Source organism: Erythrolamprus reginae, chromosome 1 (genome assembly GCF_031021105.1).
Source record: "Erythrolamprus reginae isolate rEryReg1 chromosome 1, rEryReg1.hap1, whole genome shotgun sequence".
In the NCBI taxonomy this organism is placed as follows: domain Eukaryota; kingdom Metazoa; phylum Chordata; class Lepidosauria; order Squamata; family Dipsadidae; genus Erythrolamprus; species Erythrolamprus reginae.
In genome coordinates this window covers 47350655-47363397 of record NC_091950.1, presented here as the reverse complement: position 1 = coordinate 47363397, position 12743 = coordinate 47350655, and the positions used below count along the sequence as shown (strand labels likewise).

The following is a 12743-nucleotide window of genomic DNA, read 5'->3' as shown; positions in this document are numbered from 1 at the left end:
CTGTCAGAAATCACTACCCCTAACTCCTTCTCTTCTGAAGTTTTTGCTAACACAGAACTGCCAATACAATTGATTACAAAAGTGAATGGTCAATGGGAAGTAAGCATACTGGGGTGATTTAATTGTATAGGAAAAAAATTGAATGAAAGCCACTTTGCAAAATGTTGAAAATTGAATGAGCTGAAAGGAAGGGGAAGATGGAAATTATTATTTTTCTTACAGCTCCTAGTGTTACTTGCTTTTCTTGATATGACCTGCATAATGTTGTTTATCCTGGAATGCGTGATATATGTCCATTCAAAAATGATAACCACAGTCCTGTCAATATGTGCACACTATTTACTAAACATACAGGCAGTCCTCAATTAATGACCACAGTTGAGTCCAGAATTCCCATTGCTAAGCAAGGTAATTCTTGAGTGAGTCATGCTCAAATTTACATGGCTGTTAATCAAAAAACTGTTGCAGTTGTTAAGTAATTCATGTGATTGTTAAGCGAATCTGGCTGCCCCAATTGGCTTTGCTTGTCAGAAGACAGCTGGGAAGCTTGCAGATGTCAATCACGCTGCAAGATGACCCCAGGATGCTGCAAGCCATTGTAAATACACATTGGTTGCCAAGCATCTGAATTTTGATCATGTGACCCTGGGGATGTTGCAGTGGTCATAAGTTATGAGACACATTTTTCATTGCTGTTATAATTTTGAACAATTGCTAAGCAATTGGTTGTAAGTTAAGGATCTCCCATTTTTTAATGGTCATATGTAGATCAATTGCTGAAGAAAACTCAAGTTCTAGTTTGAGAGGTTTTTTTTAAACATTTTTTTGTTTCAGTTTCTTTTGGTATAATAATTCCCGTTTTAAGTAAACATGCTGCTTATTATTACATTTTACAATTTTGATGATTCCATAATTGGATCCATATTTAAAGCTGCATGAAATAGTTTTAGGTCACCAAGGGTAATGTAATAAATGCCAAAATATCAAAATTGGGAATAAAGCTTCTTGTTTAAGTATGGCCCATAAGTATACTTCTGAAGGCCTTCAAATTAGTCTCTGTAATATTATTTCAGAATTCAAATGAAATTGAGTTTAATCTAAATTTCAGTTTTTTAGGAAAGTCAATTCAAACCAGATGCAAATTAATTTTGGCTCCACGTCTGACAATTATTTTAGTTTGAATTTAATCTAGGATTAGATTGTAGCCTTGGGTTTTATTGCAAATCTAACACCTTTATTGTATACCTGACCTACATCTTTCATTTGTGGATTCCCTTGTGAGCACTAAATGTATCTGGCTATTAACATTCGGCCTGGGTGTCTGAATAAACATTGGATGCATAATTCAATCTTGGCATATTTTTCTCTTTTATATATTTTTCTCAAGGGGACTCTAGCTGCAGAATGTACTGAAGCAATCATTAATCTATCAGGATTTCATGTATCCCATCATGGAGCATTGAAAAGATTCTCTAGAGCTATTTTTTTCCTATTTGTTATTTCCGTGTTACAACATATCATGATAGCTAAAATATGCATAATATTCCCTATTCATCAAAAATATGAAGATGTCTTTTTATAAAGCAGTGAATATTTCAAGGCTGTTTGGTCATAGAGAACCATCTTAAACCTGAGTATCAGAAATACATCAATAGTATCTCAGAATTGCAAGACACTCTTGTACTAGCTGTCAATCAATTTATATAAACATCATGCAAATTAAATTGTGCTATCAAACCAGAGTGATTTGCCGTGGCCTTTGGTTTATGCTGCATTACAGTTTTATTTTGTTGCTTTTGTAAACCCATATTTTGTACTCAAGAGAGATCCTTGCTATATTCTAAGATAGAATATATCTTGCAAATCCTCTAGTGGGCAGGTGTTAAGTTATGTTTGCAGAATGAACTTGCAGACTTGATTATGCTAGTAATGCATACTATATCTTTATTTATTTAGTTACTCCATTAAATAGATTTTCATCTTGTTGCTAAATTTATCCAAGGTGGTTTTACAATTTAAAATAATGGTATGTAACTTCATGATTATAAGTTAAAAGATCAAGGAAAAGGAAAATGAGTGTATTGTTATGTTCAAACATAATTGCATGCTGAGGAATGATCATTGTTATATGCATCAAAACAAGAATCATCTGTATGCATGCTAGGAAAAAAATATTTGTAGTCATATGGGTGAAGGGTGGGGTAGGAGATGGGGAATAATCAAGAGTTGCAGAACAAAACAATGTCATCTGGCGGGACCCAGGGGAAGAGCCTTCTCTGTGGCGGCTCCGACCCTCTGGAATCAACTCCCCCCAGAGATTAGGACTGCCCCCACCCTCCTTGCCTTTCGTAAACTCCTTAAAACCCACCTCTGTCGTCAGGCTTGGGGGAACTGAGACATCCCCCCCCCTTGCCTATGTAATTTTGTACATGATATGACTTTGTGTATGTATTTTATCTATTGGTGTTTTTTTTCTTTTTAGACTTTTTAATGTAAATCTGTTATTTTAGATTTTAATTATTAGATTTGTTACCATGTATTGTTTTTATCACTGTTGTGAGCCGCCCCGAGCCTATGGAGAGGGGCGGCATACAAATCTAATTAATAATAACAATAATAATAATAACAACAACAACAACAACAACAACAACATAAGCTTAAGCCTAAAGAAAGAATAGGCAATTTTGCACAGGACCACATTTTGTGTGTTCTCTCCCTCTTCGGCCTTTGAGGGGTTCAAGAGAACATGGCTGTTGATGCATGGGATGTGAGGTGATTATCCTTCAGAAGTCAGATTTATTTCACTTCTCAAATTTTGCCATTCAGTTTTCATTTTACAAAGTATACTGGAATAATATATCAACAATGCTTTAATATAACTAACCTTCAGAATGCTAACTTTGAAAGAAGGCAAGGCTATGGCGTATTTAAATTTAAATGTATGTTTTGTATGGATTAACGTGAGTTTTATGTGAGTTGGAATAGAATGGTAAATGGACTTGATGTGGAGCTAGATGGATTTCTCCATTGCTTGCAATCCTAACTATTTTTGTGCATGAAAACTTTTATTTTTCCAAAGGTAATGCTGCTACTTCAATTTATGTTCTTTTTTTTTAACGAGACAATGAAATTAGGAAAAAATTATAACCCTACTCAAAACCATGTTGCTAAAATTCAGACAGTTCCTGTCCCCTCTAACCTTTCATCCTTCTTTTGATTTTTACACATAGTTGGAGGGGATTTTCTTGCAAGCTTCAGGCCAACTAATTTGGTTTCGCCAAAAGTTTTTGCTTTGTCTCTTGTTAGGATACAAATTAATGTAATTTTTGTATAAATGTTAACAGCAGCAAAAACTCATCTGGCCCTGGAAATGATAATTTAAAATTCTTTCAGCATTTTATGACTTGAGGTTCCGGCAGACTTTAATTTGATTCTTCTAGGCTTCTGCCAAAGCTTGTTTTTAAGTTAGTATAGAACTAAAAAACTCTTTTAGAGAGGAAAATTACACAAATATCTTGCCATTTCATTTTTAATCTGTTTCTATTATTGTTGACATTTAAATTTAATTATAGAATAAAATTGCTTGATTTGTTAAACGAGCAGTGATGGTGCTGAATATCTGTTTTACAACAAATAATAATTCTCTTTCTATATAATAATGCTAACTTTTTTCTTGGTCTTGTTTTGTTCAGAGCTGCCCAGAAACTTAACCTGTCCTCAAAGAAAAAGAAGCACCATGCCCCTTTGCTGCACTCCCATGGTGTCTCTATCTATGCCACAAATTTTAGTGGCATCCTGCAGATGTATCCTCCTCCAGCACCACCATGCCTTTTAAGAGCTGTATCAAAAGTCAAAGACAACCCAGGAATTGGAAAGGTATTTAAATCTCTATTTCTTAGTTGCTTCCTCAATAATAATGAAGAATTGGATAGCCAAATGTATTTTGACTGGAATGAATCTAATCTAATCCAGAAAAACTGTTTGTTCTTGTTGACAAGAATGTAGTTCATGGTTACAGACGGGATAAATTAACTTTTGCCCCCTACTGGCTCTGTGGGCATGACAGGGGAAGGATACAGTGATCCCTCGATTATCGTGAGGGTTCCGTTCCAAGACCCCTCGCGATAATCGATTTTTCGCGATGTAGGGTTGCGGAAGTAAAAACACCATCTGCGCATGCGCACCCTTTTTTTCATGGCCGCGCATCTGCAGATGGTGGAGTTTGCGTGGGCGGCGGGGAAGACCCAGGGAAGGTTCCTTCGGCCGCCCAGCAGCTGATCTGCTCGGCAGCGCAGCGAGGAGCCGAATCGGGGTTTCCCCTTTGCGTGGGCGGCGGGGAAACCCCGATCTTCGTCTGCTCACTGCTGCTGCGGCCGCCCAGCAGCTGATCTGCTCGGCAGCGCAGCAGCAACGAGCAGACGAAGATCGGGGTTTCCCCGCCGCCCACGCAAAGGGGAAACCCCGATTCGGCTCCTTGCTGCGCTGCCGAGCAGATCAGCTGCTGGGCGGCCGAAGGAACCTTCCCTGGGTCTTCCTCGCTGATGCCCCCGCTCGCCCGCCGCCCACCGCCTGCCCGCCGTCCGCCGCCCACCAGCAAGAGGGGGAGAGATAGAGAAAGAGAGAGAAGGAAAGAAAGAGATGAGAGAGGGAGGAAGAGAGTGTGAGAGAGGAAGAAGCAAGAGAGAAAGAAAGAGAGAAAGAAAGATGAGAAAGGAAGGAAGAGAGTGACGTCATCGGGTGGGAAAAATCGCGATATAGCGTTTCGCGAAGAACGAGATCGCGAAAATCGAGGGATCACTGTATTGCAAAAATCTCCATTCCTTCCCCACTCCTGGGGGAAGGATATTGCAAAATCTTCATTCCCACCCCATTGTGGGGCCAGCCAGAGGTGGTATTTGCCAGTTCTCTGAGCTACTCAAAATTTCCACTACCGGTTCCGAAAGGAGAGCTTTGGGAAAGGTGCTGATGCATTGATAATAATAGGTCTGTTAGGACCCACTGATACTATGGGAAACCTTTCCCAAATATGGGAGTTGTCTTTTTCTTATTCATGTCTAAAATCATGTGGAAGTTATTTGGCTATCATTATCTGTGGAAAATTCTTCTGAACAGCCCTGAAGCTTAATGTCTCCACCCTTTAACCCTTATGTGGTGTCACTATGGATACAATATGTGCAGAGATATATTAAAGTTTGGCTGCAGTTACTAAGTTAGGCCTTAATAACGGCATAAACTTATGTTCATTCAGATTCATTCTTCTTCTTCCTATAGACATCTCTTGATTCTTTTCAGCTCCCTTAGTTCTATAGACAGTGAGTAATGCTGGGAGCAATGGACCAAGAGAGGTCTCAGGCACGATTCTACTGAAGGCCTTGGTCAGGGCCTCAGCAGGACCATGCAACAGAGCTTCTGGTACAACTCTCAATTCCCTTTGAAATCCCACCAAATCCATAAGTTTCTGGGGGCAGACCAGTTCAATGAGTTCTACCTTCCTTCAGTAAGAAATGTAGGCTTTCATTGTATGTAGGCGTTCATTGTATCCCGTATGTAGGCTTTCATTGTATCCCAAATTATCTGAAGAGATGTATCTCCTTCATTATTGGTCTTTATAAAGTTTGGTAGTTCATTTTCTAGGTGGGTTTTAAATTGTTTTTCATTTATGGTGGATTGATTCATAGTCCATCTTTGGCGTATTATGTTATTCTGGTTGTTAAGAGTTAGGAGTATGTGGTTGTGGTCGGCCCAAGAACCGGGTAAAATCCGTATTTCTTTTATTTGATTAATGATATAAGAATTAGACCAAGCCATATTGATACGTGACCATGATTTGAATGACTTGTTGATATATGAGCCTCGGTGGTGCATTGGTTAGAGTGCAATACTGCAAGCTACTTCTGCTGATCACCAGCTGCCAGCAGTTTGACAGATCAAATCTCAGTAGGAGACCCTATACCAGTGATGGCGAACCTATGGCACAGGTGACACAGGGGGCACGTGGAGCCATATCTGCTGGCACGTGAGCTGTTGCCCCAGCTCAGCTCCAATGTGCATGTCTGTGAAGGCCAGCTGATTTCTGGCTGGCACAGAAGTTCTGGAAGGGTTTTTTTTGGCTTCTGGAGAGTCTCTGGGGGGATGGGGGAGAGTGTTTTTACCCTCTCCCGGCTTCAGGAAAGCCTTTGGAGCCTGGGGAGGGTGAAACACAAGTCTACTGGACCCACCAGAAGTTGGGAAACAGGCACTTTCTGGCCTCCAGGGGGCCTCCAGAGGGTGGGGGAAGCTGTTTTCGCCCCCCCAGGCATTGAATTATGGGTGTGGGCACTCACACATGTGTAATGGCACACACACACATGCTCATTTGGCACCCAAGGAAAAAAGGTTTGCCATCACTGCCCTATACTTTTGGTCCCCAAAGTGGGTGGTACTGCCTCCTGCGAGTGGTGGGATGCCTCAGGGGGGTGCTAAGAGGCAAGGGGGTTGGCTGGAGGCTCTAAGTGGAGCCAGGGGGGCAGCAGGTGGTTCACCGCATTGCCATCCATGTCCACCCAATCGCCCGTTGCCACTTTCCCCGCCAATTTTTTCCAGTTGGGCGGGACATGAGACCGGTGTCTTACTGTGGCTTAAGAGCCACAGTGGCACAGTGGTTAGAGTGCTGTACTGCAGGCTACTTCTGTTCATCACCAGCTGCCAGCAGTTTGGCAGATCGAATCTCAGTAGGCTCAAAGTTGACTCAGCCTTCCATCCTTCCGGGGTCGGTAAAATGAGGACCCAGATTGTTGGGAGCAATAAGCTGACTCTCTGTAAACTGCTTAGAGAGGGTTGTAAAGTGTTATATCTAAATTCTAAATGTTATTATTATTGTGGTTGTTGCCATGGTGGCCCTGAACTCCTGAGCTGCCTCCAAGTCCCATCCAGGGAAAGCTGACTGTTGCGCACATGCATGCTGGACCTGATAAATTAAGGAATTTTCATTGTGTCGTCCATCTGCTCATTGGTGTTCATGGATGTGTCTTGCAAGTGTTATGTCTGTCTGCCCTACATAGTGGCTGTTACAGTCCTTCCACTGTATGTTGTAGATAAGTGTTTCCCAACCTTGGCAACTTGAAGAAATTTGGACTTCAACTTTCAGAATTCCCCAGCCAGTGAAGATGTTGTATAGGTGGTCTGTTTCCTTTTTCTGGGGTTCTTAAATAGCTCCTCTTATGGGAGGTTGGCAATAGAGCCTGTTACTTTGGTAATGGAGCATTTGGGTAGTCGTAGACTTGTCGGTTTCAGAGTATTTCTGTTTCCTTCAACTGCCACATATTTTAGCCTGGGAAATTGGGAGGGTTTTTTTTGTTATTGTTGTTGGAGCGATAGAAACTTAGTCATATCAAAATTCTTTTACTCAAACACAAATGCCTGCATCTGCATGGAGACAGAAAAACAGAAGAAAGAAGGAAGGAAGGAAGGAAGGAAGGAAGGAAGGAAAGAAGGAAAGAAGGAAGGAAGGAGGAGGCTAGAAGAGGAAAGAGATGAAAGGGAGAGAGGAAAGGAGGGAGGAAAGGAAGGACATGAAGGATGGAAGTAAGTAAGGAGAGATGGGAAAGGAAATAAGGATAATGACAGAGTGACAGGGAGGTATGGAAGAAAGGGAAAAAGGAGGGAGGGAGGAAAGAAAAAGGAAGGAAAGAATATTGATTCTGATGCTCCCTGCCAGCTTTCCATAAGAGGATGTTGGAAGTCACTTCTTCTCCCTCTCCTCCCCCCATTTACTGTGGTAAGGAAATATCTCTGAAGCAATAAACCAACACTGCACAGTATATCTAGTTTAATATAATTATAACCCACCTACCATCTAGAGCAGTGATGGCAAACCTTTTTTCCTCAGGTGCTGAAAGTGCCTGCATGAGTGCCCACACTCATAATTCAATGCCTGGGGAGAGTGAATGGGGTCATGCCTGGGGAGAGTCAATGAGAGTCAATGCCTGGGGAGAATCAATGCCTGGGGAGAGGCCCTCTGGAGGCCAGAAACAGCCCATTTTCCAACTTCTTATGGGCCAGGTAGGCCCGTTTTTATAGTCCTCAGGCTCCAAGCTTCCTTGGAGCCTGGGAAGGGCAAAAATGCCCTCCCCCATCCCCCTGAAGCCTTCTGGAAGCCAAAAATACCCTCACAGAGCCTCTGTGCAAGCCACAAATCAGCTGACTGGTGCACACCTACATGCTGGATCTGAGCTAGGGCAATGGCTCACCCGCCCGCAGATATGACTCCACGTGCCACCCGTGGCATCCATGCCATAGGTTCGTCATCCCTCATCTAGAAGATCTTACAATGAGTTAGTCCATTAAAACAACATAAAATAATATAACCAAGTAAAACAAAGAAAACATTTGTTAAAAATATAATACAGTAATACCTCATGATACGAACTTAATTGGTGCAAGGAGGAGGTTCGTATGATGAAAGGTTCGTAAGACGAAACATTGTTTCCCATAGGAAACAATGTAAAGTCAATTAATCCGTGCAACCAAAAAACCCCCGCAAAAAAACGGCTTTCGGCGACTGCTGGGAAGCGGCGCGGCTGTTTTAAAAGGTGACAGCCGGGCTGGGGGGCTTCCCAGCAAGCTCCCGAACCCAGGTTCGGGGTTCAGGGGGGTTCTGGGAAGCCCCCCAGGCCAGCTGCAACCTTTTAAAACAGCCGCGCAGCTTCCCAGCTGTCTCCTGAAGCCGAACGCCAAAGCCGAACTTCCGCGTTCGGCTTCGGGAGACAGCTGGGAAGTGGCGCGGCTGTTTTAAAAGGTGACAGCCGGGCTGGGGGGCTTCCCAGCAACCTCCCAAACCGAACCCGGGGTTCAGAAAAAATTTGCCTCTTCTTACGAACTTTGTTCGAGTTACGAACCGGTGTTCGGGAGGCTTCTGGGAAGCCCCGCCGCCCGGCTGTCACCTTTTAAAACAGCTGCGCGGCTTCCCAGCAGTCTCCGAACGCCGGTTCGTAACTCGAAAAAAGTTCGTAAGAAGAGGCAAAATTTTTCTGAACCCCGGGTTCGTATCACGAGTTGTTTGTAAGACGAGGGGTTCGTATCTTGAGGTACCACTGTATAAGACTTACTGTAAGAAATAGTATTAATGAGAAGGCTCGTAAAGGACAAAAGGCCTGGTCAGCTTGTAGTCACTAAATCTCAAATGTGAGAATAAAAAGTCAGGTCTTCATCAGATAATAGCAATCAGGGAGCTCTGTTGAATTGCACAATTTGTGGCCAAAAATTGTTTGGAACAAAGGTAGCTAAAATTTGCTATATCTGTTCAATGGTTGGGCTCAGGAGTTTGAAAGGTCAGTAGCAAAATGTTGATCAGGTTTGCTGTAGATGCTTTCCCACAATTCCCAGTGAGCTGGGACTAATAAGTATGTATGTATGGCTTCTATCACAACCACAACTGTATCCCTTCTTTGCTGCCATAAAAATTCTGACAACGGATTATTTTTGACTACTCAAGAACACATATGGAAAAGATGATCTGGGGAGATGCATTGACTTGGATGTAGTGTGAAAACATACATTTTTATGTAGCAAATTAGCACGCCCTCCCCCCATTAGACTTGTCATTCTTTGGAGTTTTTCTCTGGAGAAATAAGCAGCTTTGAAAAAACCTAATAAAAAAGCACACGGACTAAAGAAACATATTATAACTTGCATGGATGTTTCCCCAGTGTAGGTATTTCTAAATTACCTTGTCAGATAAAAGTTTGCTCTGTGATTGAGCAAGAGAAAAGGTTAGTGCTTTAAACTTCAAAAATGTGAGCGTTTTGGGAGACCTCAAGAATAAGTTGCATTAACATTTAAATTCGTTTATGGTCAAATTTATTCTCAAAGTTATAGAACTAGAAAGGGTGTCATTAACAACAACTAGATTTGTCACCAGTTTTATACTCTCGTTCCTTCTCAGTAGTTTGAGGTCATTTTAGGCCTCTTTAGAGAGCTGACAAATATTAAAAATATGCAAGGCAAGAATTATTTCCGCTCAATGTAGTTGGAATATTTGCAATAAATTTTTACATGAGACTACAGGGATTTGCATATGTGTTTCAAAAAATCAGGATGGCGGCCACGACAATTGAAGCCCTGTTCCTTTTAAAAACACGATACACTTGATGCAAAAAAACCCCCAAGCAACCAGCTTTAAACATCTTGCCTTTTTTTTTTTGACTCTCATGGTGCATGTCCCTATATGACACAATGTGCTATGAAGATATTATTATGAAACACCCCAATGATTTCCCTGCTAGATTTTATTAAAATGTATGGAGAATGGGATCCTATAGTCTGTCTAGGCCAGTGTTTCTCAATGACAGCAACTTGAAGATGGATGGACTTCAACTCCCAGAATTCCCCAGCCAAATTGATTCATATTTGGTTGGCCAATTATATTCAATATGTAGTCTTTAACAGAACAGCATTTACATGGAGGACCCCAAGCATTTACACGGAGGACCCCAACGTACCCCAAGGTTCCATCTTAGGCTCAGTATGCTCAATATCTTCATAAAAGATTTAGACGATGAAGGGAAACATGTCAAACTTACAGATGATACCAAGCTGACAGGAACAGCAAGTTCATGGTCCAGAAGGATTTTGACAGACTTGAACACTGGGCCTAGTTAACAAAATGAAATTGAGTATTGAGAAAAGTAAGGTTTTATACTTTTATACAGGAAACACCAAATGCACATTTGTAGAATATGTGGCACCTGGCTCAATAGCAATAACTGTGAGAAGGATCTAGGAGTCTTTGTTGACAACCATTTAAATATGAGCCAGCAGTGTGATGCAGCTGCCAAAAAAGTTAACACAGTCCTAGGCTGCTTTAACAGAAGTATAGAATGAAGTTAGGAGTTTTTTATCATTCAGTTTAATGAAAGTTTTACTTTTTTTTCCTATTTAATATTTCACTTTTTGTTATATTGTATTGTAAGCTGCCCCGAGTCCCACGGGATTGGGTGGAATAAAATAAAATAAAATTAAATTAAATTAAAGTACTGCTTTAGAATGCCTTGGTAAAACCAAATTTGGAATATTGTACCCAGATGTTGAGACTGTAGAAAGAATGCAGAGAAGAGCAATAAAGATGATTATGGGACTGGATGCTAAAGCATATGCAGAATTTGGATACATCAGATTTTATGAAATGAAAGACTAGGGGAGGCATGATAGCAGTGTTCCAATTATTGAGGGGCTGCTAAAAGAAGAGGGAGTCAAGCTATTTTCCAAAACATCTGAAGGTAGGGCAAGAAGCAATGGATGGAAAGTAATCAAGGAAAGAACCAATCTAGAATTAAAGAGAAATTCCCAGGCAGTTAGAACAATCAATCTGTGGAATGGCTTGCCTTAAGAAGTTGTGAATGTGCCATCACTGGATGTTTTTAAAGAAGAGATTAGACACCCATTCCCCTGAAATGTTACAAGGTGTCTGCTTTGAGCAGGGGTTTCAACTAGAAGACATCCAAGATCCTTTCCAATGCTGTCATTATGTTATTCTATTACTTAGCTGTATTTTATTTAAGTTTAATTTATTGCCTGAACCAGTGATGGCAAACCTATTTTTTCTCAGGTGCCAAAAGAGCGTGCATGCTATCACGCATGTGCAAGTGCCCACACACATAATTCAATGCCTGGAGAGGGTGTAAACAGCTTCCCCCACCCTCTGGAGGCCCACTGGAGGCCGGAAATGGCCTGTTTCTCAACTGCTGGTGAGCCTAGGAGACTCATGTTTCACCCTCCCCAGGCTCCAGAGGCTTCCCTGGAAGGTAAAAATGCCGTCTCCCACTCCCCTGGAGGCTCTCTGGAAGCCAAAAACACCCTCCCAGAGCCTCTGTGCAAGCCCAATATCAGCTGGCCGGCACACACATGCACATTGGAGCTGAGCTAGGGCAACGGCTTGTGTACCAGCAGATATGGCTCCGCGTGCCACCTGTGGCACCTGTGCCATAGGTTTGCCATCATTGGCCTAAACTATTGTTGGTTGGTTCAAACAACATGGTAACCAAACTATAGTTTACTGTTGTACATGAATCAGATCTACATTTGTATTTGACTTTGAAATAAAATGATGTGATAATACTTAAAAGACACTACAGTTCTCCCATGGTGATTGATACCACAAATATCTGGATGTGGACAAGTTTAGAGCAATTTGTCATGGTATATTTTAGTCCTTTAATATAAATCATTAATGCCAACAAAGTGAGGGCTGTTTATAGCCCATTAACCACATTTTTTAAAATTGGCAGTCTTATATCCCTTTTAAAACTGAAGAATGCATATATAATCCTGTTGATAAGATATTATGTGGCAAATTACTTGGAAGTGCCAGTCATTGTAGCTCAGTTCTGTTAAAAGGCAATGATCTAGTGCAGTAGATTTTTTTTAAATGGAATAATTTCTTTGTGCACTCTCATTGAGCACTATTAAATTTAATGTCAAACTAGTAAGGAAGATGTTTGAAAGCCATTGCAACTAAAAGAAGTTAGATTATGCTCAGTTTCTGACATTAATGTGCTATTTAAGATAATTTATCCAATTCTTGTATTTAAAAAAAGACATGCTTTTTACGACAAATGGTGTTCTGCATTCTAATATGACTTTCTTTTATTTCTTTCCGAAATTGTAGATAACTTTTTTTTCAATGCAAAATGTTATTTTTCTTTGAGCTCTATTTAGGACTTTATTTGTAATGTAGTGTCACTTATCAGGAGTGGATTCCTCTTACC

General features: G+C 41.2%; 1 protein-coding gene across 2 annotated transcripts in view; it reads left to right on the top strand.

Moving 5' to 3' along the window:
• Positions 1-12743, top strand: part of KIF26A (kinesin family member 26A) — a 195177-nt gene that overhangs the window by 143513 nt on the left and 38921 nt on the right. For both annotated transcript variants that reach the window (XM_070751483.1, XM_070751476.1), the window contains exon 5: positions 3693-3876. In XM_070751483.1, the coding sequence (XP_070607584.1) occupies positions 3693-3876 (184 nt within the window). The remainder of the gene's footprint in view (positions 1-3692; positions 3877-12743) is intronic.